General features: G+C 52.6%; 5 protein-coding genes and 1 long non-coding RNA gene across 10 annotated transcripts; 2 read left to right on the forward strand and 4 right to left on the reverse strand.

Moving 5' to 3' along the window:
- Nucleotides 1-240: 240 nt before the first annotated feature.
- C1QTNF4 (C1q and TNF related 4) lies at nucleotides 241-4,233 on the forward strand. Of its 2 annotated transcripts, XM_072617548.1 has the most exons (3): nucleotides 241-424; nucleotides 1,620-1,744; nucleotides 3,010-4,233. In XM_072617548.1, the coding sequence occupies exon 3, from the start codon at nucleotides 3,015-3,017 to the stop codon at nucleotides 4,029-4,031; it is 1,017 nt and encodes a 338-aa protein (XP_072473649.1). In that variant the 5' UTR covers nucleotides 241-424; nucleotides 1,620-1,744; nucleotides 3,010-3,014; the 3' UTR covers nucleotides 4,032-4,233. The 2 variants fall into 2 exon arrangements, with proteins under 2 accessions (XP_072473649.1, XP_072473650.1); XM_072617549.1 differs by lacking the exon at nucleotides 241-424 and having other exon boundaries at nucleotides 1,599-1,744.
- Nucleotides 4,234-5,836: 1,603 nt separating this feature from the next.
- FAM180B (family with sequence similarity 180 member B) lies at nucleotides 5,837-9,359 on the reverse strand. The gene is made up of 3 exons (XM_072617550.1): nucleotides 8,263-9,359; nucleotides 7,065-7,135; nucleotides 5,837-6,719 (listed from the first exon to the last, which is right to left on the reverse strand). Exons 1-3 carry the CDS (start codon nucleotides 8,441-8,443, stop codon nucleotides 6,321-6,323), a joined length of 651 nt encoding a protein of 216 aa, XP_072473651.1. The 5' UTR covers nucleotides 8,444-9,359; the 3' UTR covers nucleotides 5,837-6,320.
- A 112-nt stretch (nucleotides 9,360-9,471) lies between these two features.
- NDUFS3 (NADH:ubiquinone oxidoreductase core subunit S3) lies at nucleotides 9,472-14,906 on the reverse strand. Of its 2 annotated transcripts, XM_072617541.1 has the most exons (7): nucleotides 14,792-14,894; nucleotides 14,597-14,692; nucleotides 13,165-13,262; nucleotides 12,729-12,878; nucleotides 11,665-11,790; nucleotides 11,432-11,551; nucleotides 9,472-9,704 (listed from the first exon to the last, which is right to left on the reverse strand). In XM_072617541.1, exons 1-7 carry the CDS (start codon nucleotides 14,853-14,855, stop codon nucleotides 9,537-9,539), a joined length of 822 nt encoding a protein of 273 aa, XP_072473642.1. In that variant the 5' UTR covers nucleotides 14,856-14,894; the 3' UTR covers nucleotides 9,472-9,536. The 2 variants fall into 2 exon arrangements, with proteins under 2 accessions (XP_072473642.1, XP_072473643.1); XM_072617542.1 differs by lacking the exon at nucleotides 14,597-14,692 and having other exon boundaries at nucleotides 14,792-14,906.
- A 30-nt stretch (nucleotides 14,907-14,936) lies between these two features.
- KBTBD4 (kelch repeat and BTB domain containing 4) lies at nucleotides 14,937-22,438 on the forward strand. 2 transcript variants are annotated; one of them, XM_072617545.1, is made up of 5 exons: nucleotides 14,937-15,018; nucleotides 15,761-16,395; nucleotides 16,803-16,909; nucleotides 17,403-17,577; nucleotides 17,857-22,438. In XM_072617545.1, the coding sequence occupies exons 2-5, from the start codon at nucleotides 15,807-15,809 to the stop codon at nucleotides 18,261-18,263; spliced, it is 1,278 nt and encodes a 425-aa protein (XP_072473646.1). In that variant the 5' UTR covers nucleotides 14,937-15,018; nucleotides 15,761-15,806; the 3' UTR covers nucleotides 18,264-22,438. The 2 variants fall into 2 exon arrangements, with proteins under 2 accessions (XP_072473646.1, XP_072473645.1); XM_072617544.1 differs by having other exon boundaries at nucleotides 17,403-22,438.
- On the reverse strand, nucleotides 19,215-24,404 carry PTPMT1 (protein tyrosine phosphatase mitochondrial 1). 2 transcript variants are annotated; one of them, XM_072617546.1, is made up of 5 exons: nucleotides 23,894-24,367; nucleotides 22,747-22,827; nucleotides 20,534-20,725; nucleotides 19,834-19,962; nucleotides 19,215-19,591 (listed from the first exon to the last, which is right to left on the reverse strand). In XM_072617546.1, exons 1-5 carry the CDS (start codon nucleotides 24,365-24,367, stop codon nucleotides 19,400-19,402), a joined length of 1,068 nt encoding a protein of 355 aa, XP_072473647.1. In that variant the 3' UTR covers nucleotides 19,215-19,399. The 2 variants fall into 2 exon arrangements, with proteins under 2 accessions (XP_072473647.1, XP_072473648.1); XM_072617547.1 differs by lacking the exon at nucleotides 19,834-19,962 and having other exon boundaries at nucleotides 23,894-24,404.
- Nucleotides 24,405-25,382: 978 nt separating this feature from the next.
- LOC140509730 (uncharacterized) lies at nucleotides 25,383-26,935 on the reverse strand. Its single transcript, XR_011968898.1, has 2 exons — nucleotides 26,820-26,935; nucleotides 25,383-26,615 (listed from the first exon to the last, which is right to left on the reverse strand). It is a non-coding gene; the product is annotated as an uncharacterized lncRNA (long non-coding RNA).
- Between the last annotated feature and the right edge of the window lie 168 nt (nucleotides 26,936-27,103).

Genomic DNA, 27,103 nt, shown 5'->3' on the forward strand with positions numbered 1-27,103 from the left:
CCTCCCCACGCGCGAGCGCACACACCCACACACCCCTTTTCCCTCTTCCTTTTCAGCCTCTTCTGCTTTTCCCTTCCTCGCCCACCCGCGGTTTCCCCTCCTCCTTATCCTTCCTCCTCCCCGCCCCTCAGCGCCTCCTCTCCTGCTCATCCCTCCCTCCATCTGTCCCCCGCCTCCCCAGCACCCCAGCCCCGATCGCCCCCACCGCTCCCTCCCCCGTCCGACGTCCCCCGCCCCTTTGACTCCCCGCTGGCCCGCCTGCAGTCGCCAGCCACCGCAGCGAGCGCTCGCTCGAGCCTTCCTCGGAGCTGTCCGGACTGTCAGTGCGCAGCGCTGGCCAGCGGCTGCTCCTGGAGCCCGAGTGGCATCGGGGGCTCGGGGGCTGGCAGAATCGCGGGATCACAGAGAACGCGGGCACAGCCAGGTGAGGCTGCCTGCGGCGGGGAGCCCCTGGGGGGCCATGGGGAGGGGGCCCTTTCCAGGAAGGCGGACCACGAAGGGCTTTTGGGCTGAAAGCTTGGCGGCGGTGGGGCAGGAGAGCCGCGGAACGCTCCGGCTGGCAGAGGGTCCCAAGGTGCTCTCCTCGGGAGGGCTCCTCCCCTGGAAAGGGGGGCTATTGCTGGGGCGGGGGGCGCAGCGGACGGTCAAGAGCTTTGATTGTCCAGGGACAAGAGGGTTACAGGGGCACCGCTGCAGCCATCCCTGCTGGAAATGGGGCTGGGGTAGGAGCAGAGCCCTGGGCCACCCTTGGCTCAGGCTTAAGTGAGCCGGAGGGGGTGGGGGCTGTCTGCCTGCGGCTCAGCTCGCTGCATCTTCCGTTCCTTAGTGTTGTCTGTTTGAGCTGCTACCTCCTGTTTGTCTCCCTGTCCTAGTTTTCTCTCTTTTATTGTCTTCTATTTTCAGGCCTTTTAACTCCCGGTCCAGCGCTGGTTCACATCTGCCCTAGGGTAGCCTTCATTGGGCTGGGGAAGGGTTGGGCTTGGAATTTGGTGGCTCCAGCTGGCACTGGACATGCTGGCTGGTGGAAGGTGGAAGGGCATGTAGAGACTGATCCCACTCCCCCCACATGCCCTTCCTCTGCCCTCCCCTCCCCTCCCCTGCCCTCACTTCCTACAGAAGCTGCCGCACTGGACGAAGGATGGTGGGTGGGAGGGTCTCGAGCCAGCTGTACCATGAATGTGGGAAGAATCAGAAAGAGAACTCAGGGTGGGGGTATGGGGGAGGTGAAGACAGAGATCAGGAAAAGGCGACTACTGGTGTCAGGGTGTTAGAAGAGAATGAAGTGGAGCGGATAGGGCCCTGGGTGTCCAGTTGGAAAACCTGGGTTCTGGCCCTGGCTTTGCCACTAGCTAGTTGTGTTACCTTGGGCTGGTCATTTCTCTTCCTTTCCACTTTCACATTTATAAAATGAAGAGTTGGTCTGTAGGATCTGTGAGTTTCCACCCACTCAGAATCCTCTCAAAATAGAACGGGGAGGGGCTGGGCAGAGCAGCACAATTTCCCTGTTCCTTAGGGTGAAACTGTTGAGTTTAGGGTATTTTGTTTCTTTGTTTTACAAAGGGTTCCACCACTCTAGCTACTTCACATCAGACATTTGGATCCACTTGTTTTCCCTCCAGGGTGCAAAAGGAGAAACAGAGTCTGAATAGATATCTTCTGTGATTTGCTCCATCCAGCTCCATCCTCCCTGGAATTTCTAAGTGACAACATCTCTCTTCAGCTGGGGTTGGACTAGAGAGAAGCAGTAAGCAGGGCAATGATCTGGCATGAGCCAAGAAGGGAGCTGGGGGGCTGTGGAAGGGGAAGGATCGTTATGCAAATGGGGATGAAGCTGAAGGGTAGGGAGTGATGGGAAAAGAGTGATTAAGGCTCTTCAGATCAGAGCAGCTGGAGTTAGAGAAGAGACTAGGACAGGTGAAGGGCTGGAGACCAGGGTACCAGTGAACTGGCTTCCCTCTGTTCCCATCTTGCCTTCTGCTCTGGGCTTGGGGCTCTCTTTCCTGATGGTCTCTGGCCCCTTCTGCTCATAGGTTCCCTATTGTCTTCTATTCCCAGGCCTGACTCAACTCCTGTTAGACCTCTGAAAGCTCCTGGGAGCCATCTATCTGGGAGCTGGGTCTGATTACAGGCAGGCACAGAGTTGGCTCCTAGCCCTGGGCTCCAGAATAAGGCCTAGACCACCCTCTAGCCAGTGACTTATTGCAGTGTCGAAAGACTCAAGCCCTTAGCCCACCCCCATCCCCAAAGGGTGATTCTTTTGGTTCCCACCAGCTTCCTTCCAGGTTACATGGTCTATTACCCAGAGTGCTTTGCTTAGGACACACCAGACTCTTGGGTATTGTACACTGTACTTTGTCTGCTTTCTGGGACTCTGACTTTCTGTCTCATTGTCAGGGCTGATTTTATAAGTAGGTAGTTATGTGGCACAATCTGAAGAAGCCCAGAAAAGCTCCTCCATTTAAAAATAACTCCAGAGATTCATCCCTTTAGGGTGGGCATTGTCTTCTCCAGATTTTTGTATTTAAATGCTAGTCTCCTGGGGCATCATCAAGTTCAGACATTAGAGTGAATTACTTTATCAAAGAATTTTAAATTGAGACCTGAGGCCCAGGCTGCCAACAAGGTACCAAGTACTTGTGAAACAGGATTTGGCTGTAGGTGCCAGGGAAGACCAGCTGAATTGGTTTATCACCCACCAGGCGTGTTCATAAATGATGTCATAGATTTTGAGTGGGAAGGGACTTGAAAGATAATCTAGTCTAAGGAACTCATTATATAGAGGAGTTGCCCCTGCCCCGAAGGGGACTCTGCTTCTAGAACTCCGGCCACCGTGTTACAGGCCCATCTTTCCCTCTCAGCAGTCCCTCCTCCCCCAGGTACTGGCCCCAAGGCAGGCACAGAAGGGAGAAGGCTGAAAGAAGGGGATGGTCCGATGCTGTCATTCTACCTTTCCTTTGAAGCCATGCCACTCAGGCCTTCCTGAAGCACCTCCCTCCCCTTCCCTTGCAGAGACCATGTCACTGGTGACCACTGGGCTTCTGCTGAGCCTGCTTGGCCCTGTGGCCTCCTGGGCACTGGGGTCAGGTTCTGAGCTGCGCTCAGCCTTCTCTGTGGCTCGAACCAGCAGCCTGGAAGGTACGACAGAGATGGCGGTGACTTTCGACAAGGTCTATGTCAACATCGGAGGTGACTTTGACCCCGGGACAGGCCTGTTTCGCTGCCGAGTTCCAGGGGCCTACTACTTCTCCTTTACTGTGGGCAAATACCCTCAGAAGAGTCTGTCAGTGATGCTGGTGAGGAACAGGAATGAGGTGCAGGCCCTGGCTTTTGACGAACAACAGCGGCCTGAGCGAAAGGCAGCCAGCCAGAGTGCCATGCTGCAGCTAGACTACGGGGACACAGTCTGGCTGCGCCTCCATGGAGACCCCCAGTATGCACTCTACGGTTCAGCAGGGGGGCCCTGTACCACCTTCAGCGGCTACCTTATCTACCCAGACACCTCCTCTTACTTTCACAGCCATCAGGGCCTCTCTGCCCAGCTGCCTGGAGCCCTGGCAGCAGAATCTGACCCTGATCCTCGATCTGCCTTCTCAGTGGCCCGCTCTGAGAGCCTGGTAGGGATTGACGAAGCACCTTCCGTCAGACACAGGCCACTGACCTTTGACACGGAATTTGTCAACATCGGAGGGGACTTTGATGCCGCTTCAGGGATCTTCCACTGCCGCCTGCCTGGTGCCTACTACTTTTCTTTCACCATTGGCAAGATGCCTCACAAGATGCTGTCAGTAAAGCTGATGAAGAATCGGGACGAGGTGCAGGCCATGATCTATGATGACAGCCCCTCAAGGCGGCGGGAGATGCAGAGCCAGAGTGTGATGCTGGCCCTCAAACCTGGGGACACTGTCTGGCTGTACAGTCACCAACACGAGGGCTATGGGGCCTACAGTAACCATGGCAAGTACATCACCTTCACCGGCTTCCTGGTCTACCCAGACATCGCTCCAGGCCAACTGGGCCCCCTAGGCCCCTGATCCGTCCTCCAAAGGGATGACACAGCTAGGGTATGGGAGGGGGAGGGATGCATGCTGTGTATACCTGTTTGTCGTTAGTGCCCAGGTGGGCTCAACTGACATGGCTGTGTCACCGTGTGGGCATGAAGGCTGAAAATGCTGCAGGAACCATTCAGTGGAGATGGGGTCTGCTCTTGGGCCAATAAAGTAGGCCTCCAAATCACTCCAGCTGCCAGGATCTGAGCCAGAACTCTCTCTGTCTCTGCATGGACTGCTTGGGTTCTGCCCCAAGGTGAGGCGGGGCAGGGTGGGGAAGATAACACTGTGGGGGGGGGGGGAACAGAAGGGGGTCTGTCTGTCATGCCCTAGAAAAGAATCACTTAATCAACAAGCATTAAGTGCCCAGAATGGTGCTAGATGTTTGCAGTATGAAGACAGAGAAAAAAAGGAACAGAGACGCTGCTCATGTCATAGGCCAAGGCCTCGAAGTGGAGGGGAACTAGGTGGCACAGTGAATAGAGGACCTGAGTTCAAATGTGGCCTGTGTGTCACTTAACCCCAACTGAAGAAAAAAAATGCAGTGCATAGAAATGCCTGTCGGGACTCGCTCCCAGTGGCCTTCCCATCTGACCCAACTTTCGTTTTAACCCCCTGCTTCAGGGTCTGACCTCGTCATCTAAGCCTGATGCTATGACTTCTGCATATGGTTCTGGGGCCTGACCACTACCCCGTGATACCCTCTCCCTTCTGTCATCCCTGACTCCCCTCTAACTGGATTCCCTACCTGACCCTCCTCCATCTCTCCTCGCCCTCTCTCTTCAGCCAGACACACTCCTTGGTGAACCTTCCTAGCTCACCTCATCCTACCATTAGCTGCCTCCCCATGTGCCCATTTTGTCAGACCCGTTTAGCTGACCCAATGTCTATGTTGGACTTTCTCTTCTCATACCTTCTGTCCAACCCTCCCCCCAATCTCTGATTACTTTTTATGGCATTGAAGAGGATGGTTTATAGAAGGTGGGAGAAGGTGGGTGAGCTTCTCCATGGGCTGATGCTGAGAACAGCCACTTGCTCTTACATGGATGAACTGGTTCGAGGGACAGATAGAGGAAGAAAGGACATTACCCAGGTTCACAGCAAAATGTTGCCAAGGAATTGATGTGTGGAGTATTTTAGGGAAAGATTGACAAGGAGACAAGTTAGGCTGGCTCTCTAGCCCAGGACCCATGGAGGAGGGTCCTGTGGGACAGAAAGGGGGTGGAAGGTGTGGATGTCTCAGCAGGCCAGATTCTGCTCCTCACAATGCTATGTCTGACGAAATTTCCCAAAGGGAGGACCAATCCAGATACTTCCTTCCCCATTGCTGTTACAGCTTGATTTCTACCTCCTTAGCAAAGGATGGGGAAAAAGAAGAGCCCCATCCTGACCTCTGGAAACTTTCCCAGGACTTTGCAAGAACCAACTGATTCACATGAAGAGGCTGTCTTTGCCACACTCGGTTCTCCCATGAAGGCAGGATGGTCTCTACTTAGGTTGGTGGGAACAGTGTACCCTCCTTACTCAAGCACAGGGCACTGACCCCCTCATGGTTCCCACATCAGATCATATTGACATTCAGCAAATTTCCTGGCTCCTTCCTCCAAACCTCCTTCACTTAATTCTATCGCTGAAAGATCTGTCAGGAATTGGGAGTTGGGATTTTGGTTAAAATTGTGATTTCAAAGTCAAGGTCAAGTTTAGGGTCAGGAAAAGCTCTTCTTTTTTCCCAGCCTTGCCAGTCAGTCAGGAGCACCTGGAGGATTCTTCATGATTCTACAACTCTCTCAGTCAGTCAGTAAACATTTATTAAGCGCCTACTATTTGCCAGGCATTGTGAAGTGCTAAGGAAGATAGATAGTCTCTCTGCATCCCTAGGATCTGATCACTATGTCCCCGAGACCTACCCCTGTAATTGTTCTTAGGACTCTGCTCTCATTTCTATATCCCCTCCCCATACATACGTACATATATACATGTATATGTTTACACACACACATACACATGTACATACCTTTCCCAGGCTATGACCCCCTGCAGAACCATAAAATTTAAGGGGATATTAGAAATTATTCAGGTCAACTCTCATTTTACAGGGAAGGAAACTGAGTACCTGAGTACCTAAGTGACTTCCCCTGTGCTTCCTGGGACCACAAGTCTGAGAAAGGGGCAAGAGCAGGAGAGAGAAAAGCCGAGCCTCCCAGGGAGGGGTCCTCACGGTGGAGGGCCATGAGCTAGAAAGAAGCAGGTGATGCCCACTGCCCATGGCAGGGCTTAGGGGCTGGAGTGTTGAGATGGGTCTTTCGGGAAGGCCCAAGGACTCAGCAAGGGGGTCTGGCCCTGGGGACAGTGGTCCTTGCACAGGTCCTGGAGTACTTCCTGTCCCAAAAGGGAGAAGAGCTCAGCCCAGCGACCCCTCTCTTCCCCCTCCAGAGCTGCGTGGAGGCGATAGAGGCAGCTCACGCTGGTGAGCAGCAGCTGCTGGAAGAGTGCAGGGCTCAGGGGAGCTGCCTGGTGCCACTGCTGCAGCTGCTGCCCAGTGCCAGCCAAGGTGCTGGGGACCCAATGCTGGAGGAAGAGGGTGAACCGCCGGCCAGGGCGCGTTGATGCCAGCTCCTCATCCCGGAGGTGGAACTGGCCCATGGTATCTAGCTTCAGCCCTGTCCACAGGAACTAAAGAGAAAAAGGGATTTGAGGGGAGGGGAGTCAGTGGGAGAAATAATGGTCAAGGACATAGAGTAGCCAGAGGGTAAACATGGCCCTAGAATCAGGACTGGAATAGGGTACATGTGAGTCTTAGGAAATAGGATGGGCAGGGCTTTGGCAAAGGTGTTAGAGGTCATTTAGGAGGGGACCTCAGGGCAGAAGGTTGAATTACACTAGAGCCCCTCAGCAGAACATGGTTCTCCCAGGGTTTAGGGACCCCTGTTATTCTCCCCACCCGAGTCTGGCCTTGATTAAGCTCTTTCCTCAACCCATCCCACCACCACCCAGCAAGTCCTGGCCCTGGTCAGTGACCTCAAACATCATGTCCGGTTGCTCTGGCTCCAGGGGAACACCGCCCACACCAGCTCTGTCCATAGGCTCTCCTGGAGAACCAGAGACAGGTTTCAGGGCCTCCTCCCCCTTCTTCTATAGTCATACCCTCACTGTAAGCATCTATTCGTGGAGCAAGATAATCTCTGCTCCAGGGCACATGAAAGATTACAGGATCATGGATCTAGACCAGGGAGGGACCTTAGAGAATATGGAGTTCAATCCCCTCATTTCACAGATGAGGAAACAGAAACAGAGGTGAAGTGACTTGCCCAGGGTCACTCAGATAAGTAAGTGGCGGATCTGGAATTTTGAACTCAGGTCTTCAGTCTCCAAATAAATTCACTGCTTTTCCCTAACCCTTGCTCAAGGGAAAGAGCCTAATGCAAGCATAGAAACTGTGCTGTTTGTTCCTCTAAATCCCCAATCCTGTTTCTGGAAACTGAGCTCAATCTTCTTTCCTATAATATGCCCAGTCAAAGTCTTTGGACTCCTTCACCCCAGCCTTGCATTTGAGGACTATCCAATAGTTGAGCCTAGCACATGATTCCCCCGCTCCCCCCGCCAGGCCAGGAGCTTGTCTGGGGCCAGCAGGGCTTTTTTTCACAGAAGAAACAGTTTGCTAGGCTTTGTCTGAGACAAGAAGGTGCTTTTTGGGTAGGGAGGACATGACTAGAGAGGGGTGGCCCACTCACAGCTCCTAAGACAGAGAAGATATAGCCATGTCATGCCACTGACGGGATAGGGCATTGCTCCAAACTCCCTTGGTCTTACTGGCAGGATAGTCTGAGAGCTCAGGCTCCAGGGAGAGGAAGGCAATGGACAGTCCTGTGGGTGATCACCACCCAGGTCAGCTCTTACAGCTCCCTTGACTCAGAAGAGGAAAAGCATATCTGTTCAATCCAGACCTCAGCTCCAGCCAAGCCCTTCCAAGCTCTGGTGTTCAGGGAAGCCTTTCCATGGCCTGCAGCCAGAGGGACTTCCTGGGCTCTTCCTCTGTTAAGTCTATCTTGGGCACAGACAAGCAAGCGCCATTGTATCCCCCGGCACCCTGGTACCCTCCCAGGCTCTTCCACTGTCCAAAAGCAGAGCACATCGGTCCAGCACCACAATCCCGAAGTTGCCTCCTTGTTTTTAGGGGAGCCCTGCCATTCTTTTGTTCCTCTTTCGTTGGTCTTACCTGTATGCCAATGGGATACAGCCCCTGTGAGAAGGGAGAGGCACAGGATTGCCCAAAGCCAGCTTCGTAGCTGCAGATGCAGAGCCATGCCACGTACAACACTGTCTGACTTCCCCAGCTTCCCCTTGTCTCTGCTACAGCTCCAACTTTCCACTGGAACAGGTTCTTCCTCACTCTCCATCTGTCTCCAATGTAGAGCAGGGTGGGGCTAGCTGGAGGCTCCACTGCTTCCCAGGGGGACTTCTCATCCCCTGAATTTGGGGAATTTGCTTTTCTGGCAGTTGGAAGCCCATTTCCCTGGCATCTAGGGCCTTTTCCCTCTGCTTGTGCCCAGTTGGCTGAGACGTCTGGTTAATAAGAACAAGGTGTTTGGTAGCAAAGTTATGGCATGACGCTCCGCTAGGGTGTGTCAGTGCCTGAGTCCTGTGACCCTGTAGTACTTTTTGTGCTCACTCCGAAAACATCCTAATACTGATCATCACTGTACACCAAACAGTCAGTGCCTCTGGGACTTTCTCAGCAGCCAAGACTAACAGTTACTGAGAGGGTGGGCTTTGTGCTAAATCAGTTTAGACACCAGTCTGGGGAAGGCTGATCCCTTGCTGCAGGCTTTCCCAACACTTCATTCCTCACCCCATACCTTGAGACTCTTCTTTAGCCCCTCAAAATCTTTTTTTGGTGCAGTTCTGGAGGTCTGGCAAGCCCTGAGACCCAATCAGCTGTCAGGATGACCCCGTGGAACAGGACCATCTGTTCAGTTCCCTAAAAGGGAGACACAGCTCCCGTCTATCATCACATGCAGAATGAAACGAGGATGGGGCAAGATGTTTCTCATCGGACTTAAACAAGCTAGTTTACCAGCCAAGATCAGTAACTCAGGGCCACTCGGTCACCCAAGCCAGAGCTGGTTCTGGGGTCTAAGTGGACCAGTCACAGTCCAGGCACCATCCTTAGACAGTACTAGTCCACTTTGACTCACCTCCAGAACACAACCAAGTCTTGCCTGGACCATGACCGACTCTGAACCAAGACCAGATCTTGTCAGACCATTGATGCAAGGCTGGTTCCTTTCAACCTGTTGAGATTAACTCCCAGCTGAGTCACATTCCCCATCATTTTTTTCACGCTCATCAACACCATTCTCTCAACAAAGGCTGCCAGAAGGCTCCCCTGGGCTTCCATATGTACCAATAAAGAGGAAGCTGCACGTCCAAGTCCAAGACTTTATTTACATAAATATCTGGTCACAAGGCAGTCTCTGCTCTTGTCAGAAGCTACTTTGCTTCGGGTTTATTATCTCCAGCCTCCAGTCTGGGGCTCGGTGGGGGCTGGCGAAAAGCAGGGAAAGTCTCCCAAGGGCTGCTCAGATCAAACTTCCGGAACTCCTGGGCCAGCTCCACGGGCTCTGCCACCACTCTCTTCACCTCATCATCATAGCGGACCTGCAGAGGGCAAAGGGGAGGGCTGATGAGGAGGTTTGGGGTCCTGGGGTAGGAGGGCACCATGTGCCCCTCAGCCATAGGGCTGGCCCTACTATCCATCAGCCAGTTCTCTGATCACTGCCCGCTCTTTTCATCCTCTGTCCATGTCCGTGACCAACAAGGTACCAAACTGTGCTAAGGTGACTGCCTGCCTGGCATCTCCAACACCACAATGGAGGGCCTATGACACTGTGGGCCTTTATGCTTCAGCTGATGTGGGACTGAAAACTGGTCAACCAAGGGCTAATTACACATCCTCCCTCACAGGATGGACACAGTGGTTGAAGATCCACTCGACACGGATGATCTCCTTTGGTCCTCACTACAACTGAGAGTGGGAAGGATTGTATGTCCATCTTATAGGAGGTAACAGAGGCTTGATGGAGTTGCTCAGCATCCCAGAGCTAGGTAATATCAAAGAGTAAGTTTGAACGCAGGTCTTCTTTAGCCCAATAGACAGATGACACTACTGGCCACCTTGACAGAGGAGAGGCTTTGATTTCTCTAGCTGGGCTGGAGGAACTGGGCTAATCCATCTACACTATTGCCTAGCCTTTTTGTAACCAAACCCAGTGTTTCTGGCATCTTTGTAAAAGACTCCTGCGTTGCATTCCAAGACCCAGCCAGTCTCCTTCCTTCTCTTTCCTCACTCAAAGTACTTCATCTCCAATCTCCATACCTTTGCACGGGCCATCCCCCAGGCCAGACTACACTACACTACCCTCTTCCTTTAAGACACACAGCCATTCACTGCCTTCTACATGAAAGCCCTTCCTGACCCTCCCCCCATCTCTCAGACCTTTCCTCTCAAATTCTAACATACTTTGCATTTATTCTTTTTCTCCTTATTCACGTTGTCTCTCCATTAGAAGCTAAATTCCTTGAAACCATTTCATTCTTTGTAGGGGCCTCCCCAAGGCCTAGCATAGTGTTTGGCACCTTGTAGGCAATTAACAAATATCTGTTGGTTTACTGACTGTGTAGAATGGAAGCTCTTGAGGGGTCATTTCATCTTTTTGTCTTGGCATCCCTGTGCCTACCACAGTGCTCTGCCCGAAGCAAGTGCTTAATAAGTATCTGTCGTACCACACTGATATGATAGAGCCAGGGGAAGGTGGTTTGCATGGCTAGCCTATATCCATATACTCCATTAGGTGGCAAAACAACAAGTGTGGGTTTGACTGTACAGAATCTCCATTAGCCTCTCCTTTAGGGCACACAACCTACTGGACTCAGGTTGCAAAGTAAAAAACACTGACATCCCACAGGCAGGTCCTAACTGGTCCAGGGCAAGTGAATAATGCCTCCTCTTGTCCTCAGCAGCCTCAAAAGAGGCATCCAGAATACAGAAGAGCGCTGGCTTTGGAGCCAGAGAGCCAGAATTCAAAACCCAATAGCTCTGCCTGGGGGACTAAGGTTAAGTCAAATCATTTCTCTGGGCCTCAATTTCCTCTTCTGTAAAATGAGGGGATTCAACCAGATGCTGAGGTCTCTCCTGAGTCCAGGCTGGGAATGACCTTTGATGAGAGGATTCAATGTAGGGTGGGGGTGAGAGAGAAGCAGGGAGTAGAAAATGGAAGACTTCCATGACCTCTGGGAATGATGTTGGAGGTTCTGTTTCAGGGTGAATGTGTTCTAGGCTTGATAGAACATGGAATCACAAATGACTAAACCCAGGTTCCCTGTACCTCTACATATCCAGAGAGTGGGAAGTCCTTCCGGAAGGGATGTCCCTCAAACCCATAGTCTGTCAGGATCCTCCTGAGATCGGGGTGATTGGCAAAGAAGACTCCAAACATGTCCCAGATCTAGAAAAAAAGGAATCCAGAGGCCAGGTTCACACTGCCTGCTGGGTTTTTGCTTAGGGTTGTTTCTGGGCCATCTCACTACATCACTTCATTTTCACACTGGGGGAACTCACCTCCCTTTCATACCAATTTGCAGCTTTGTGTACAGAGACTGCTGAATCGATAGGAGTCAGCTCATCCGTATATGTCTTCACTCGGATGCGAGTATTGAAGTGCAAAGAAAGCAGGTTATAAACAACCTAAAATGGAGACAGAAAGGAAAAAGCGAATTTCATTCCACTGAGGGCTCCTGCAAGAGCAAGGAGGCTGACACTGGACAAGTGTAAGCAATAACAGGGTCACAATACTCTCAACCAACTACTGTGCCCTCCTCCCCTCTTCAGGTCTCAACCCTCCAGGCTCTCAGCTGCATCTGAATTCCCAAGTGTGAATCACCTGCCTATACTGAGAGGGCCCAGACACAGGCCTCACCCCAAGCACAGGCAGTCGTAGGAGACTGTGTGCCCAGCAGGTGGCACTACACTCAACCCTGCTCCTGAACCAGAAGGAACGTTCTATGAGACAAGTCTGATTTTAGGATGTGACCCTTAGGACCCATGGAGATGCATACTACACAGAATGACTTCTGTGAAATTCACAGTAGTTCTAAGTCTGCAGAGACAGGTTCTGTTGCTTCAAAAAGCTCCTGATCTGAGGATAATTAAAACCACAGTGATGTGACAGAGGCCTCATCTGCTCCCATTTCAGGAGCAGAAGTAGCAAGCCTGGTGGCATTTTCTAGCACATGCACTACAGTCTTACTCTGATGCCTCCTTGAGGCAAGGAAGCGACCTTGCTTTCCCAGAGGTTGGGTCCATTTGGCACAAGCTCTGGCAGGGGCTACTAAGGTGGAAAGGTCACCCAAAGACTGACCAAGCTAAATCTGAAGAGGCTCATCCCCAGGATGAGTTTTTATGGTAGCTACCACCACTCACAACACTGTTTCCTAAGGCACAGAGAGGCTGTGGTCTGTGCTGATGGAGGAAGTACACATCCAGAAACAATCACAAGTCCTTGAGCAAAGAAATATATATAATAATGCCACAGTGACAGGGATATTGCTCACAAACATCACAAGATACCTCAACAACCAGTCTCTTCCTTTAACGCCCCAATTTTCTTGATTCTCCCCACCTACCTCAAAACGGTTCTGCCGGGATGGAACATCAACCGCTCCCAAGTCAGCCAAGGACTTGAACTGGGCATTGGTGTGATCTTTGAGGAACGTCAGCACAGGGATGACTCCGTCGGGATGGATACAGATCTCTAGTTCGTTGAAGCATGACACCTAGGAAGTAGGGAAAGGGAATCCAGAGCTTCTGAAAGGAGGTTGCAATCAAACTTAAGGCATTTCATCTGGGGCAGAGCAGGCGGAAGTTTGGAATGAGCACGCTGGGGTCCAACGAGTCAAGGAAAGGTCACTGCTCAAGTTCTTACTATTTGCTAAGGACCTTGCTCAAGTGCTGTCCAAAACCACACATTGGTTCCCAAGCTCTGCCCACACCCTGAGGAGGTGCCGACTCAGAGCCCCATAACTACTGGCCATGATAATCACCTCTGGCTAGCAGCCATACCTGAACTTGCTGGACGTATTTGGGCAGGATCTCAGCCACATATTCTCCAAAAGCAGAAAGTTGCTTATGGGTCACTTCATCCCACTGTTTAACTGTAGCTGAAAAGCAAAATGAAAAGGAAAGCCCACTTTCACAGAGGGCAAATGGAAAGGGTGCAGAGAAGGACACAGACTGGCTATGGCCCTAAGGGCCTTCTTAGCAGTGACTCAGTTTCAAGACTTGGCCCTTGGGAGTCAGGAAAATCATACTGCATCCCAGATGGGTTACAATGTAACAAACACGGGGGATGCTTGGGTTTGCAAGCAGGTCAACAAAAAGATTCACAGGATTCAGGCTGGGACCTGCGGTGGAGACTAAGGAAATTCACTTGTCCAAGATGACCCAGACGGTGAAATCCGCACCTAAGGTGAAAGGTCACCCAAAGACTGACCAGGCTAAAGTCTTGTTCACTTAAAGCCTTGTTTCTCCAGAAACCATTCTTGATCAGTACAGCTGGATGCCTTCTCTTCCTGCTCCGGGGCTCTGGAGAGTGGATCAAGAGCTACCCTCCTCAGGGCCCCGTGATGTGGCATCACAAAGAGCTGGAAGCTGCACACTTGGAGGCCTGGGTTCTAGTCCCAGCACTCTGAATATTCAGTCGTGGAGCCTCAGCTTTTCATTGTCCAAGGGAAAGGACTAGGACTCTGTGGACTCCAAAGGCTTTCTTTAGGTCAGTCAACAAGCCTTTACTTAATGCGTACAAGGAGGCAGGCATTGTGCTAAGGGCAGCACTGGGCCTACAGTCAGGAAGGTCTGAGTTCAAGTCCAGCCTCAGACACTGAACTCTGTGACTCTGGGCAAGTCCCTAGCCCTCAAACAAGGGTTATTTCAAAGTTACTGGAGGTAACGCCTCAATTCGCCTCCAAAACGGGGGCGTCCTGGAGAAGGAAACGTGCTCCAGTAACTTTGTCACACACCTCAGCAAGGGTTCCGACCGGCATCATTCTGAACAGATAAGGGGGCTGAGTCCTGGAGGGGCCACAGGACTTTCCCACAAGGCACCGCGGTGAGCGGCCCAGAAAGGACCGGAACTCAAGTCCTGCCATGGCCAAGCGGGCTCCTTCTGCAAGCCACCTTCAGCACCCGCGGAGGGCTTCCGGGGACCCCGCGGCTGGGCGGCCTCGGACGGCCCGGCAGGACGCTGGAGTTACCGAGGCCCATTTTGGAGAGGGGAGGGCCGCGGGGGGGCGGGGTGCCCGGCCCCCCCATTCCACGGCGGCCCCCCCGAGTCCCCGTGGCCCCCCCCAAGCCCCCGCCTCCCCATTCCCTGGCGGCCCGCCCCGTCCCCCGCGGCCTCCGCACTTCCACCCGCCCGACGCCGGGTCCCTGACTCCGGCTTCCCCGCTCCCCGCCCCGGCCTCAGTTTCCCTCGCGGGGCAGGGGCGCTACTCACGCTGCCGGCTCCGGGCCGCCGCCGCCCCAGCCTCGTCCCGAGCCCCCGGGCCGCTCTGCCTCCGCACGGGCCCCGCGGCCCCGGCGCGCGCCGCCCCTGCAAGCACAGACGCGGCCTGAGCTGCGCCCGAGCGAGGCCCCAGGGCCCCCGGGCGCCCCCGCCCCCGTTCCCGCCCGCACCCCCGCCCCGGCTCACCCCGCGTCCCGGCCGCCCCCACGAGCCTCCGAAGCAAGGCCCCGGCCGCCGCCGCCGCCATCATGTCCCCGGGACGCCGAGCTCGAGCCCGAGCAGAGGGGACGAAGCAGGACACGGAACGCCAAGGGCACGGACCGGAAGCGGAAAGGCGCGGCGGGCTCTGGGTCCGCGGGGACGCGGACACCCGGCCGGAGGTTCCGGGTGCGGGATGAGAGCGGGAGGCGCAGGTGAGTGAGCGAGGGCGAGGAGGAGCAGCTGGGGGGCTGCGGGGAGCCGGGGCGGCCCCCTCCTCCGGCCCGGCGGCAGTGGCACGTCGGGGCTTCGGGCGAGGGCAACTGGGAGGGGAGGGTGGGGGAGGGGAGAGGAGGGGAGGGCGGGGGGGGGGGAAGGGAGAGGAGAGAGAGAGGCCCGGGGAGGGGGAGGGAGGGGGGGAGGAGAATAGGGCAGAGGAGGGGAGAGAGGGGAGGGGGAGAGGAGAGGTGGGGGGAGGGGGAGGGGGAGGGGGAGAGAGGGGAGAGGTAGAGGAGGAGAGGGAGGGGGGAGGAGAATAGGGGAGGGGGAGAGGGAAGGGGGAGGGCGGGGAGGAGAGAGGGGGAGGGGAGAGGAGGGGAGGGCGGGGGAGGGGGAGAGGGATGGGAGGGGGAGGGGGGAGGGCGAGGAAGAGGGGGGGAGGGGAAGAGAGGGGAGAGGTAGAGGAGGAGAGGGAGGGGGGGAGGAGAATAGGGGAGGGGGAGAGGGAAGGAGGAGGGCGGGGAGGAGAGAGGGAGAGGGGGAGGGGGAGGGAGGGGGGAGGGGCAGGGGAGGGAGGGAGGAGAATTGGGCAGGGGAGGGGGAGAGGACAGGGGACGGGGGAGAGGGCAGGGCCAGGAGGGGGCGGGGCCCGCCCAAAGGCCCGCCCCCTCGAGCCCCGCCCCTCCCGTGGCCTTGCTCCCTTTAACCCGGCGCGTTCCGGCCCGGCTGGCCCCGCAGGCGGCTCGAGCCCAGAGCCGCCCCTAGTCCGGAGCCGCCCGCCGCGATGGAGACGCCCGAGGAGCCTGGGGCCTCGACGGAGGAGAACTACTTCGTGCACTACACGTTCAGGGACCGGTCCCACCCGGGCCGCGTGGCCCGCGGCATCCTGCAGCTGTGCCTGGAGGAGGAGCTGTTCGCCGACGTGACCGTGGCCGTGGAGGGCCGCGAGTTCCGGCTGCACCGCCTGGTGCTGTCGGCGCAGAGCGGCTTCTTCAGGACCATGTTCACGTGCAACCTGCGCGAGGCGCGGCACGGCGTGATCGAGCTGCGGGACGTGAGCGAGCCGGTGTTCCGGCTGCTGCTGGACTACATGTACCACGGCTCGGTGAGGCTGCGCGCCGACGAGCTGCAGGAGCTGTACGAGGTGTCCGACATGTACCAGCTGGCCTCGCTGTTCCGCGAGTGCTCGCGCTTTCTGGCCCGCACGGTGCAGGCGGCCAACTGCCTGCCGGTGATGTGGCTGGCCGACCGGCACAGCGACCCGGAGCTCTACGCGGCGGCCAAGCTGTGCGCGCAGACGCACCTGGCGCGGCTGCGGGACACGGACGAGTTCCTGCACCTGCCCCACCGCCTGCTGGCCGACATCCTGCAAGGTGGGCGCGGGGCGGCGGGCGGCGGGCGCGGGGCGGCGGGGCGGCGGGAGCGCGCGGACTTAGCCCTGCCTCCGAGCTCCCCTCCGAGTTGGGGCCGGGCAGACCAAGGTCTGTGCCAGCCCCGGGGATCTGGAATTCTCAAACTGCTGAAATAAATGTTCAGGATGAGTTGGCCAGACGGAAACCTGGCTTTGCACGTTCATGGTTGTAAGTGGGAGACTCAGCTGGAAGACTAGCACATGAAAACCCACTTTTAGAACACAAGGTAGGTGAATTTTAGGCTGGATTTTTTTGTTTCCGGAGAAAAGAGGTAGGTAAACGTTGTGGTTTCTGTTACTGACGCTTCTGCCCGAAACTTATGGAATGCTGGAGCCAGCCTTTATCCTGTGCTGCACTCCTTCCCCCAGATGGAGTCCCACGTTCCCAGAACCCGTCAGAGGCCATAGAAACCTGGGTCAACTTCAACAAAGAAGAGCGAGAGAGTTTTTCAGAATCCCTCAGGTCCAGCTTAAAGGTAGGAAATTTCTAAGAGACCTACTATAGTCGCCCCCACACCCGGCAGTCACCCTGGCCTCCCTAGTGTAGATAAGGACAAGGGAAGCCTGGCCTTACAGAAACGTAGTAGGAGACTCCTCCCAGATGGAGAAAAGGCAACTAACTCTGGTCTCATTCCCTTGTTGCCGCATCTACTCTCTAGACCAGGTCTTTCCACCTCGACTTGATCAGTAGCAAACTTAGGAACCTTTGACACAAGCACAGACCCTACAGTTAACTCACAACCACAGTAAAACAGCTGGAGATCTGAGTGCTATTAACTCTCTTCCTCTAGCATTAAAAAGCCCTGGAAAGACAGTGATAGGAGGAGAGTCAGGCTGAGGCTCCCACAGTCACCAGATGGGGGTGAGTCTGAGGAAGGCAGCAGCGGGAAGGGAGCTCGTGGGGATCAGGCCTTCCTCCTCTGGGACCTAAGAATGACAAGTGTTTCTGTGTTCTAATTGTGTGAACAGGAAATTGGAGAGAATGTACACATTTACCTGATTGGGAAGGAATCATCTCGCACCCATTCCCTGGCTGTCTCCCTACGCTGTGCAGGGGATGATTCTATCAGTGTCAGTGGCCAGAACAGTTTGTGCCATCAGATCACAGCAGCCTGCAAGCATGGTGGTGACCTGTATGTGGTAGGTGGGTCGATCCCCCGACGGATGTGGAAATGCAACAACGCTACCGTTGACTGGGAGTGGTGTGCTCCCTTGCCCCGTGACCGGCTGCAGCACACCTTGGTCTCTGTGCCTGGAAAAGATGCCATCTACTCTTTAGGTGGCAAAACCCTGCAGGATACCCTTTCCAATGCTGTTATCTACTATCGGGTGGGAGACAACGTCTGGACAGAGACTAGTCAGCTGGAGGTGGCAGTATCAGGGGCTGCTGGGGCCAACCTCAATGGAATCATCTATTTGTTAGGAGGTGAGGAGAACGACCTGGATTTCTTCACAAAACCTTCTCGGCTCATCCAGTGCTTCGATACGGAGTCGGAGAAATGCCACGTGAAGCCCTACCTGCTGCCCTTTGCAGGCCACATGCATGCTGCCGTACACAAGGACCTGGTGTTCATTGTAGCAGAAGGGGACTCCCTAGTGTGTTACAACCCACTGCTAGAGAGCTTCACTCGGCTTTGCCTTCCTGAGGCCTGGAGTTCAGCCCCCTCCCTCTGGAAGATTGCCAGCTGCAACGGCAATATTTACGTGTTCCGGGACCACTACAAAAAGGGGGATGCCAGCACTTACAAGCTTGACCCTGCCACCTCAGCTCTAACAGTCACCAGCGGCATCAAGGTGTTGCTCACCAACCTGCAATTTGTATTGGCCTAAGGCCTGCAGAAAGCTAGTCACCAACCACTACATCCCCCTTTTCCCCAGGCCACTTCTCTTCCTCACCTTAACCTGAAAGGCCTCAAAACCCACTGTTCCAAGGAATCCTGTCTCTAAGACCACTATGCTCCCTTCTGCTGCTCACCAACCTAGAGTAGGCTGCAGTTCTTCTTGGGGCTTTTTGCAGAGGCATCTGGGATCCCCTGCTTGGAATTAAGGGTAGGCTAACCTGCTGTCTGCAGTCCCCAGGCACTTCTGTTCTTGGTTTAGATAGAGCTGCTCCTAAATCTTTTTGGCATAGCCTTCCCTCTGAACAAGGTTAAATGTGAGGGCCCCTACTCTAGGGCCTAAAAGGGCCTTTTCTTTCCAGGGAACTGAACTGATTGGTAGAAGGGATGCTGTTTCCTTGTGAACTAAAGAAAACACAGCTTTGCAGTCTTGGTTTAAGTGAGGGATTCAGCCTCAGGTATTGCTTGGCTGCTCTCTAAGGACCACAAGGATGATCTAGAATTCTGGGAATTCTCTGTAGTATATTCTCATTTGTCAAAGTAAACAGCATATCTTTGGGGCAAAGATTTTGTTTCTGATCCACAGCAGAAACTTTTCCCAACGTGGAAATAGCCCCTGTTCTTGTAGAGGCTGCGAACCCAGGCAAAGCCAGGACTGTTATCGTAATAAAAGTCTTTGGTGGGGCGTATGTGTTTTGTGCCTACCATTGAATGGGTCACCTCCCAAAACCCAAGACTTGCCAGCATGACATTCTCTCTCAGCCAAGATCAAGAGCTGTAAAAAGACGTGTGAAGGTCAAGAACTAAGTTCTTTCTCTTCCCCTTTCCCACAGCTTTGCAGTGACAAATGCTAAAAGGAAAAATGTTGGGCACGTGGGGCCTCAATAAGTACTTATCAAATGGAATTTTTCTTGGCCCCTATGTAGTAAAAGATAAAAATCCATTGATAACTGAGGTTATACTTAGTTTCTGTTGTAACATGAACAGTTTTCTGAGATTGGAGAGAAACAAAGCAGACAAAAAGGATGGTTATCCATCCTTTGCCATGTTTCTGGTAGAGCAGGATGTTTTTCTGTATCTAGAGTCCACTAAATGCATTTCTTTATTCTGTAATGAGCAGTATGAGTCTTAAGAGTTCTTGCTAGTCCCCCTACTTCCTTTATGAACTGGTACTTCTTGGGAAGCCTTAGTTCTTTCTGCTTCAGCCATGACTTGCTTGTAGAATTCCTTGAGGATCTCTACCTGCCGAGGTCGGATGTGGATGTGGGAACGGATCTTGGCAATAGCTTTCACGGCCTCTTCTGGACTCCACTTGTATACCTGGAGTAAAAGGAAAGTGAGAAAGGCATGAACAGAGGAGAGTCTCTTCCCAAGCCCAAAGACCTGGTACTAAGGGACTAGGGACTACTTTTCTCTCAAGTCATTTTTGAATAAACTTTAGTTAGAGGTATTTTATGTTGCAGCTTTCTCCATGCACATGGTTTGAAGATTGCCTTGGATTTTCTTGGTGGGTAAACAGTTACTGTCTCTAATTTCATAAATTTGTTCTTGCTTTAACAAACCTCTATAGGCTGGTAGTGCTGTAAAGCAATGCACTGCAGTCGCGGCGAGGAGCCTGAATGGCCAACCAGCTGTTTCCAAAACATGGGACTGAGAGTTTCAAGGACAGCCAGGCAAGACAGGAGGTATTTCTGTGACAAAAACAACTATTTCTGTCATCGCTTTATGTCAAGGCTGTTGAATTAGGTTAAAAGTAGAGAGAGCCAGGATCCGTTTGAAGTCCTTGCCTGTTCAGGTCTCTGTTCTTCGGGCCTATAGTGTTCTCCTGAAACTCTTGAGCAGAAGGCATATGTAAAGCATTACTCCCACCTACAGCTGATTGGTAGTAAGAAAAGAAACCTGTGCTTGGACTCACTCTGCCTGAAAACATCGTTCTTTCTTCGTAAGCTCTGCGTGCTCCATCAGTTCATGATATAGAAACACATACACTCACTGAATAACCATTTGTTGAGTGACTTCTATGTACAAAGCACTAGGAGGTTCTAGGACAGATACAAACATAGTTAAGAGAAGTCCTCAGAACTCTCCTCTTTCTACTTGAGGAAAAGAAACCTGAAGTACGCTCTAAGGGACTAGCTATTGATCTGTCTTGGCTAGATTTCTGATGTCTCCTTCTCTTGCCACAGTGGTCTCTTAGGCCGGTTCTAGAATCATGATGGGGTCCCTGGAAGAGTTTGTATGGAACTCTGCCCAATCTCATACCTGTATCAAATAGGCTGCCACCATGGTGGCACTTCTGGAGCGCCCAGCCTTGCAATGAACGTAGACACTTTTCTCTAGTGCCATGTACTTCAGTGTGAACTGGACACCTTTCTTTAGGTTTTCCAAAGTTGGGACTCCAGTCATATCCACTGTGCTGAGACGCAATTGCTCTACTCCAAGCGCTTTCCATTCCTGGAACCAGTTCCAGCAGTAGAAAAGGAAAATAAAACATTGTGGGTGGAATGAGGGTGAACACAGTAGATTGGGCAGAATAAAACATGGTAATTTCCAGGCTTAACTTTAACATCATCTAGGCAAAATTTAACATTTCTTATTTTGTAAAACATAAGCCTTATGCATAAAGGTCTCCAAGATGGCTGATCCTATGTTAACATTTCATGAAAGAAGAGTTGCTCTTTTAACAGTGGAAACATTTTAAAGATTTAACACAATCTTTTTTTAATGCCTCTCTTGGCTAGTTTAATTTTCTGTTACAGAAGTTTCCACTACAGAGTATCTAACAGCTGTAGAATGGTGTCATTCTGTCTCTGGATCATCCTGGCACCTGAGTGGTTTCTTGGGTTTATGGAACTATCTTTTTTAATTTTCCACAAGAGATTTTTAAAATTAATTTATTTTTAGTTTTCAACATTCACAAAAGATTTTGAGTTCCAAATTTTATTCCTCCCCCCACCCCCCAAAGACTGCATACAATCTGATCTAGGCCATACATGTACAATCAATATGAAACATATTTTTATGGAACTGTTTCACAGATTCTCTAAACCTGTATGGAAGGAAGTGGGGGGAAGGGGGGTGAGAAGGGGGAAAGAGGGATAGGAAAAGAGTACATAAATTAACTAGGAAATGGAATTTTCAAGTCAAAATCAACACACCAGTCTGCATATCCTTCTTACTTGAAAGACAGAAAAGACACAAACAGGGCTTTTACGGTGTCTTGGCAATTTTATTTTGTCTTTAAGACTTCTGAGTGCACTTATAAGTGTATACTTAATGAGGCTCAGTCCTACTTGGAAAACCCTAAAACGTGGCAAAATGGTCATACTTTAAAAATTTTGATTAAATGAACACAAAGCCATAAGGAATATGATGTGTTATTTTGGAGATTAATTTAAAAATGTTAACATTCATGTTATATAGGGTAATCATGTTTGGTTTCCAAATCTGAACTTGGCAAACCTAATCAGGGCATACTTTGTAGAAATTCTGTGTATCCCTACTTGCCCCGTAACTGACAGACTAATACATATTTTAAGATCTGGCTAATGATCTTGAAGGAAAATGCTCTTTAAGAAGTCCTGGAAGATATGAGAACATTTGAAAATGTGCTTTAAAGTTACTCAGGTCTTTTGAAAAGAAATAGCTTTCCCTAAGGAGTCAGCAAACCAGAAACAAAATTTTAGATTGCTAATATGTTCATGTTAAGAACTCCCCAAACAGACAGCCTGACAAAGGCTCTAGAGCAGGGGTGAGGACGTTGGGCCTGGAGGCCACAGCTTCCTCTCTCCTGCCCCAGAGTAGTTCTTATTTAAAACATTCTCCACAGACTCATATTCTCCCAAAGTTAACATGAAGTAGGTTAGCTAGCATTTTATCACTTTATTATCATGAAGACATGTTTCTATAGAAAGCCCGTGTGGAATCTTCCATTTTTCCAGTAACTTGGATTGTAGAGATGATAGAAACAACGTGTAATCTGTCTGGTAAGAATGGCGAATCTTCTTTTTAACAGCCAGCATGGAACTAAATTTTGTTTAACAAAGGACCTGGTTTATAGTCTCATCAGTGCCAATTTTTTCACAGGATCTGAAATATTACATTGTATACAACTCTGGAATAAATGTGGTCATTTTAAACTGTAATAAATTTGCTTTCAAAATACCATTTCCAGATTTTTCCTCTCCTACTTACAGTCTAAGTCAGTTAAATTTAAAAGGAAACAGGGACTTCAAGAAGACCCTTGATTTCTATAAGATAGAAGAAATATCTGTGTGGTCCAAGGTCAAGGAGCGAAGGATTGCTTTCCTTTCCCATACTTCTGCGGGCTCCTATGGCCCTCAACAGTCTCCAGATCCTGTAGGTGTTCCTTCAGTCCGCTTTTTTCTACCTCAATGTCTGAAAAACACCTCCAGGGTCCTGAGTGTAATGTGGGTGAAGAGTTGTGGGTGGGATTTATTTCCTAAAGCCCTCACCTCAAAGGTGTTACACAGGAACCTTGTCTCATATTCTTCATTCATGGTGATCACTCCTCGCACGTTCTCCTTCTCTATCAGCTGTAGAAAGAAAACAGAAACCCAAGACATTTTTCAAATTTTCCTCCAGTATTTTGTCTCCCTTTTTTCTTGTCCCCTGCTCCATTTTATCATGTGTCCCCTTTCTTCGGAAGATTATAGAACTTAGGGCAGTAAGTCCAATCTCATTTTGCCAGTGAAAAAACTAAAACCTGTAGAAAGGATGACTTGTCCCAGGTTACCCAGTTTAGTTTAAGTAGCCAGAAGGGAAAGCCAGGCTCCCGGACTCCATGTCTGTTGTTCTTTCCCTGCGCTCCAGATCGCTTCTTTTAAACTTTCCTCTCTGTAGGTCCGGCTTCAGCCCCTGGCCTTGCCCATAGTAAATAAAGAGCTGACAGATGTGAAGAGAATTTGAGCTCGAGGGACCTCCGACGTCCTTTAGGACACCCCAGATCTGAAGGCAGAGGTACACTTGACAAGCGAGGCTCTTCCAGGAAGACAGGAGGTCTGGACAGCTCTCAGGGGAGTTTACTGTAAAACTGCACGAGCGCAGGGGCTCCCAGCCCCCCTCCCCATCTGGTCTGCACCCCCAGTGCCCGCACGAAGCAGGGACTTGACAAACCACTTATTCTACTGGAGGGCAAATGGGGTGCGAAGTTCCAACCCCAGCTGTGCTACTTCAATGGCGGTTCCTCCAGGGCAGGGACCGTGTTTCCCTTGGGAATGGGCCTCCCCAGCTCCCAGCACGGAAGCAGGCCTAGCGTAACCCTGACAAGCTTGCTGAGTGACCTAGCCCTAGTCATTTCCCTTTGCAGGCCTCGGAGAGGTGAGAGGGCCGGACTCCTTAGGAGAGTGTAGGGTTGGACGAAGCCCTGGATTCAAATCTCCCCGAGACGGCCCCTGGGAACGCGAGCCAATCACCGTGTGCCTCCGAACCAGAGCCGGCCAGATGACCTTCAGGGTCCCTTCCAGCCCCGGAGCCATGCCCTTGTCTTGATAGGCCCCGGCTGGGAGGCCAGGCCAGGCCCCGGCCAGCACTGCGGAGGGCCGGCCGGCCGGGCCCCCCGCCTCCTCCCCGGGCCGCCCCCGGCCCCCTCGTCCCCCTCACCCGCGGCGTGAGGCTGCGCAGCGGCAGGGCGCCCAGCAGCACCGTGGAGTCGATGCGGTGGTACCAGTCGCGGTGCGCCGGCCCCGACACCTTTTCGCGCAGCAGCGTGTACAGCAGCGTCGGGTAGAAGAGGATCCGCGCCAGGCCGGCGCCCAGCACCGTCGAGGCCGCCATGCCGGAGCGGGCCCAGCGCGAGGTGCCCGGGCCCTGGCCGGAGCTCGGATCAGAGCTCAGGCTCCCGGGCCCGCGGGCCGGGCTGCGGCCTCGCCTGCACGCCCAGCTCGGCTGCCGCCCTCGCTCCGCCGGGGCCGCCTCCTCGCCAAACCCGGAGCTGCTCGATGACGTGCGCGGGAACCGCGACGGCAGACCGGGCGGCTGCGAGCCGTCCGACCGGGAGACCGCGCCCGAGACCCGCTTCGGCTGGGGCTGGGCGGCGGCCCCGGAGGGGAGCGAGGGGGCGGGCACCCGCGGCATGGGGGCGGGACCCGGAAGAGGAACGGCCCCGCCCCCGCCGCCGCGCGCCTGCTTCGTCCAATGGGCAGGCCCGCCGGGGGAGCCCGAGGGACGCATGCAGAGCCGTGAGCCAATCGAGAGGAAGGAAGGCGGTGGCCTAAAGAAACTGCTGGCAGCTGCGCGGGCGGCGGGGCGCACATGGGCCGGGGCCGGGGCCGGGGCCAGGGGCGAGGGGGCCGGGGCCGGGGCCAGGAGCGAGGGGGCCGGGGCCGGGACCAGGGGGCCCTGCGATTCTCGCTACCTGGGACGTCTCTTCCCCCCCGAGGTGCAGCGTGCTAGGGGCAAGGACCTCCGCCACGACTCCCCCCCCAGCTCCCGGTCTTCCTCCCTGTGGCCAGGAGCAGCCGAGGTCGCGTTCCTCCACTTCATAACTAACTGTTCAGATCCTGCATGTCCCCTAAGGGGAGAGCCCGGCCCTCGGCTCGCGGTCTCCAGGCCCTTCGTCCCCGTTACCTTCCTGGCGCTCCCTAGTTATCACCATCGCCCCGAAAATGAGAGAAAGAAGACAAGCGCAGAGAGAAACGGCGAGAGACCAAGGATCCGTTCAGTGAACTTTGTCACATACCTTCTCTACACAAGCCACAAACTGGGTGCAGGAAGTGCAGAGAGGAAAAAGACAGGGGCACCCCTCCCGGGGAGCGCGTTCCTGGGGTGTAGTTTGTAGGAAGGTGGTTGGGGGTTGAGGCAGAGACAGTAGGTACCGAGAAAAGAGGAGATTCAGCACAGTGCCCTGACCTGGCTCTTGCCCATAGGAGAGCTTCATTATTGTTTGTCGCATCTTACTGAAGAACAAAAATTCAAACTCGTTTTTACCTTTTAAAATGCTTTTACTGAAGCTTCCCTTAAGAAAGAGGGTTCAACTATAGGAAAAAAATGAAAGAAAGAAGGAAACAGTAAGCAGTTGTTAATTGCCTATTACACAGCGGGCAGTAAATAGCCCCAGCTCATATTCTGTGGAAGGAGACAAGACACCAAAGTCAATCAGAGCATTTATTAAATACCTCTTGTGTGCTAGAGATTCAAGGACAAAGAATGAAACGGTCACTACTCAAAAGCTTTCTTTCTAGCAGCAGAGGTGATGAGGGAGGGCTTTTCCCAGAAATGGCTCTCGGCCTGAGTTATGAAGAAAAAAGGGATTCTAGGAAATAGAGGCTTGACAAAAGAAAAAAAAAGATTGCAAATGAGTGTACATGTCTGTGAACTCATTCCCCTAAAAACATAAATTTATAAAACTGAGAAAAATGATTAATCACAGGACAAAAAAAAAGAAAGGCTGAGTCCTTATAGTACCCCAGCACTGAGGACTCTGGAGAAGTGAGGCTGGTGACCTGGACAGCCCTCCCTCACTCCAAACAAAGTCAAGTGCAAGTCATGTCATTATTTCTTTTGATGGCATGGTCTTTGGCAACGAAGGATGGACAAACACACACAAGCGGGACTAAAAACCCAAACAAGCTCCAAAATTTGTATCCAGCAACTTGTTAGATCTCTGGAATCAGCAGACCTGGGTTCAAATGCTGTCTCTTAAAAGCTCTGTAATCTTGGATGAGTCACATCACCTCTGTGGACCTTGGTTTCCTCATCCATGAGGGGATGAGGGTATTAACTAGATGGCCTCCCAGCTCCATATCTATGGACCTATGATTCAGCTTCTTTTTGAGGCAATTCCTAAATAAAGAGAGTGTGCAAAGATGTGCTGAATTGCATAATACTGAATGAATCGGCCCTCTCCTGATTCCAGTCCTACCCTTAGTTTAGCTGTCTTCTAACTTTGAATCCTAGGGTTTGCTGCTTGAAAAAAACTTTAGAAATCCTCTAGATCACAGGATCTGGGTCCCTCTGTGTCATGGACCCTTCTGGTAGTCCACAGACCCCTTCTCAGGATCATGTTCTAATGAAGTAAAGGAAATGCTAACTTTTTAGTTAGAGGTTAATGAAGATAAAGATGAAATTTTTTCACACTCATTCACAGATCTCCTGAAATCTATGCAATGACCTCCTTAGGGGATCCCAGGTGGAGAACTCCTGTTTGTAATCCAACCTCATCATTTTTACAGGGGAGGAAACGTCCCAAGGAGGATAAGAAACCTTTGGCTCAGGATCACACAGCTTTTGGGGGCAGTGAGGACTAAATGAGAGGGTGGAGAGTTAGCATCAAGGTTCTTAGAAGTCATTGATTATCAGCCCACAGCTGTTTCCCCATCAGGTCCTGTTCCAGAGAGAAGAAACAGCAACAGTGAATATATACAAGTGCGCTTCTCAGCTCCCCACCATGCCACGGTTCTTGGCAAACTCTAATTCTGATTCTGGTCTTTTTCCCAGCAGACCTCGCTAACCCTTGATCATGGGAGGCCAGTTGCCAGTACGTTCCATCCATTGCCCTCTGCCAAGGCTTTGCAACAGGAGCACTCACCAGAACCTGCGCCTGGATGAGCTCTTTCTTCTGAGCTGAACGCTGGCATTTTCAAGGTGGCTTAAGAAGCTGGGGAAATGGTTGCAATGCATCCCGCAAAATGGTTCCCTGAAGCCAGCCGAAGTAGGAGGAGCTCTTATCTCGTAACACAAACCACACCCCGACCACAGACCCTCCCACCACCTTCCCAACCCTCCGTTTTCTCCGCCTCCTGATAAATAAATGCATCTGGTCCTCCCGCTCGAGAGATTCAGTCTACGCGTCTGGGGTGTGCGTGCACCCAT

The sequence above is a fragment of the Notamacropus eugenii genome, chromosome 6 (genome assembly GCF_028372415.1).
Source record: "Notamacropus eugenii isolate mMacEug1 chromosome 6, mMacEug1.pri_v2, whole genome shotgun sequence".
Lineage (NCBI taxonomy): Eukaryota > Metazoa > Chordata > Mammalia > Diprotodontia > Macropodidae > Notamacropus > Notamacropus eugenii.

Bases quoted from the DNA above. Each gene is read 5' to 3' on its own strand.
- C1QTNF4 (XM_072617548.1), top strand. From the start codon at position 3,015: ATGTCACTGGTGACCACTGGGCTTCTGCTGAGCCTGCTTGGCCCTGTG.
- FAM180B (XM_072617550.1), bottom strand. From the start codon at position 8,443: ATGGAGAGTGAGGAAGAACCTGTTCCAGTGGAAAGTTGGAGCTGTAGC. The intron at 7,136-8,262 runs GTAAGACCAACG...CTGGTTCTCCAG, and splicing joins TGTATCCCATTGGCATACAG to GAGAGCCTATGGACAGAGCT. The intron at 6,720-7,064 runs GTCACTGACCAG...TTTTCTCTTTAG, and splicing joins AACCGGACATGATGTTTGAG to TTCCTGTGGACAGGGCTGAA.
- NDUFS3 (XM_072617541.1), bottom strand. From the start codon at position 14,855: ATGATGGCGGCGGCGGCGGCCGGGGCCTTGCTTCGGAGGCTCGTGGGG. The intron at 14,693-14,791 runs GTGAGCCGGGGC...CTGTGCTTGCAG, and splicing joins GGGGGCGGCCGGGACGCGGG to GGGCGGCGCGCGCCGGGGCC. The intron at 9,705-11,431 runs GTACAGGGAACC...TGCCCTCTGCAG, and splicing joins CACTCTCTGGATATGTAGAG to GTCCGCTATGATGATGAGGT.
- KBTBD4 (XM_072617544.1), top strand. From the start codon at position 15,807: ATGGAGACGCCCGAGGAGCCTGGGGCCTCGACGGAGGAGAACTACTTC. The intron at 16,396-16,802 runs GTGGGCGCGGGG...TCCTTCCCCCAG, and splicing joins GCTGGCCGACATCCTGCAAG to ATGGAGTCCCACGTTCCCAG. The intron at 16,910-17,402 runs GTAGGAAATTTC...TTGTGTGAACAG, and splicing joins CCCTCAGGTCCAGCTTAAAG to GAAATTGGAGAGAATGTACA.
- PTPMT1 (XM_072617546.1), bottom strand. From the start codon at position 24,367: ATGCCGCGGGTGCCCGCCCCCTCGCTCCCCTCCGGGGCCGCCGCCCAG. The intron at 19,963-20,533 runs GTATGAGATTGG...TTTTTGTCACAG, and splicing joins TGGCAGCCTATTTGATACAG to AAATACCTCCTGTCTTGCCT. The intron at 19,592-19,833 runs GTTTGTTAAAGC...CTTTTACTCCAG, and splicing joins AGCACTACCAGCCTATAGAG to GTATACAAGTGGAGTCCAGA.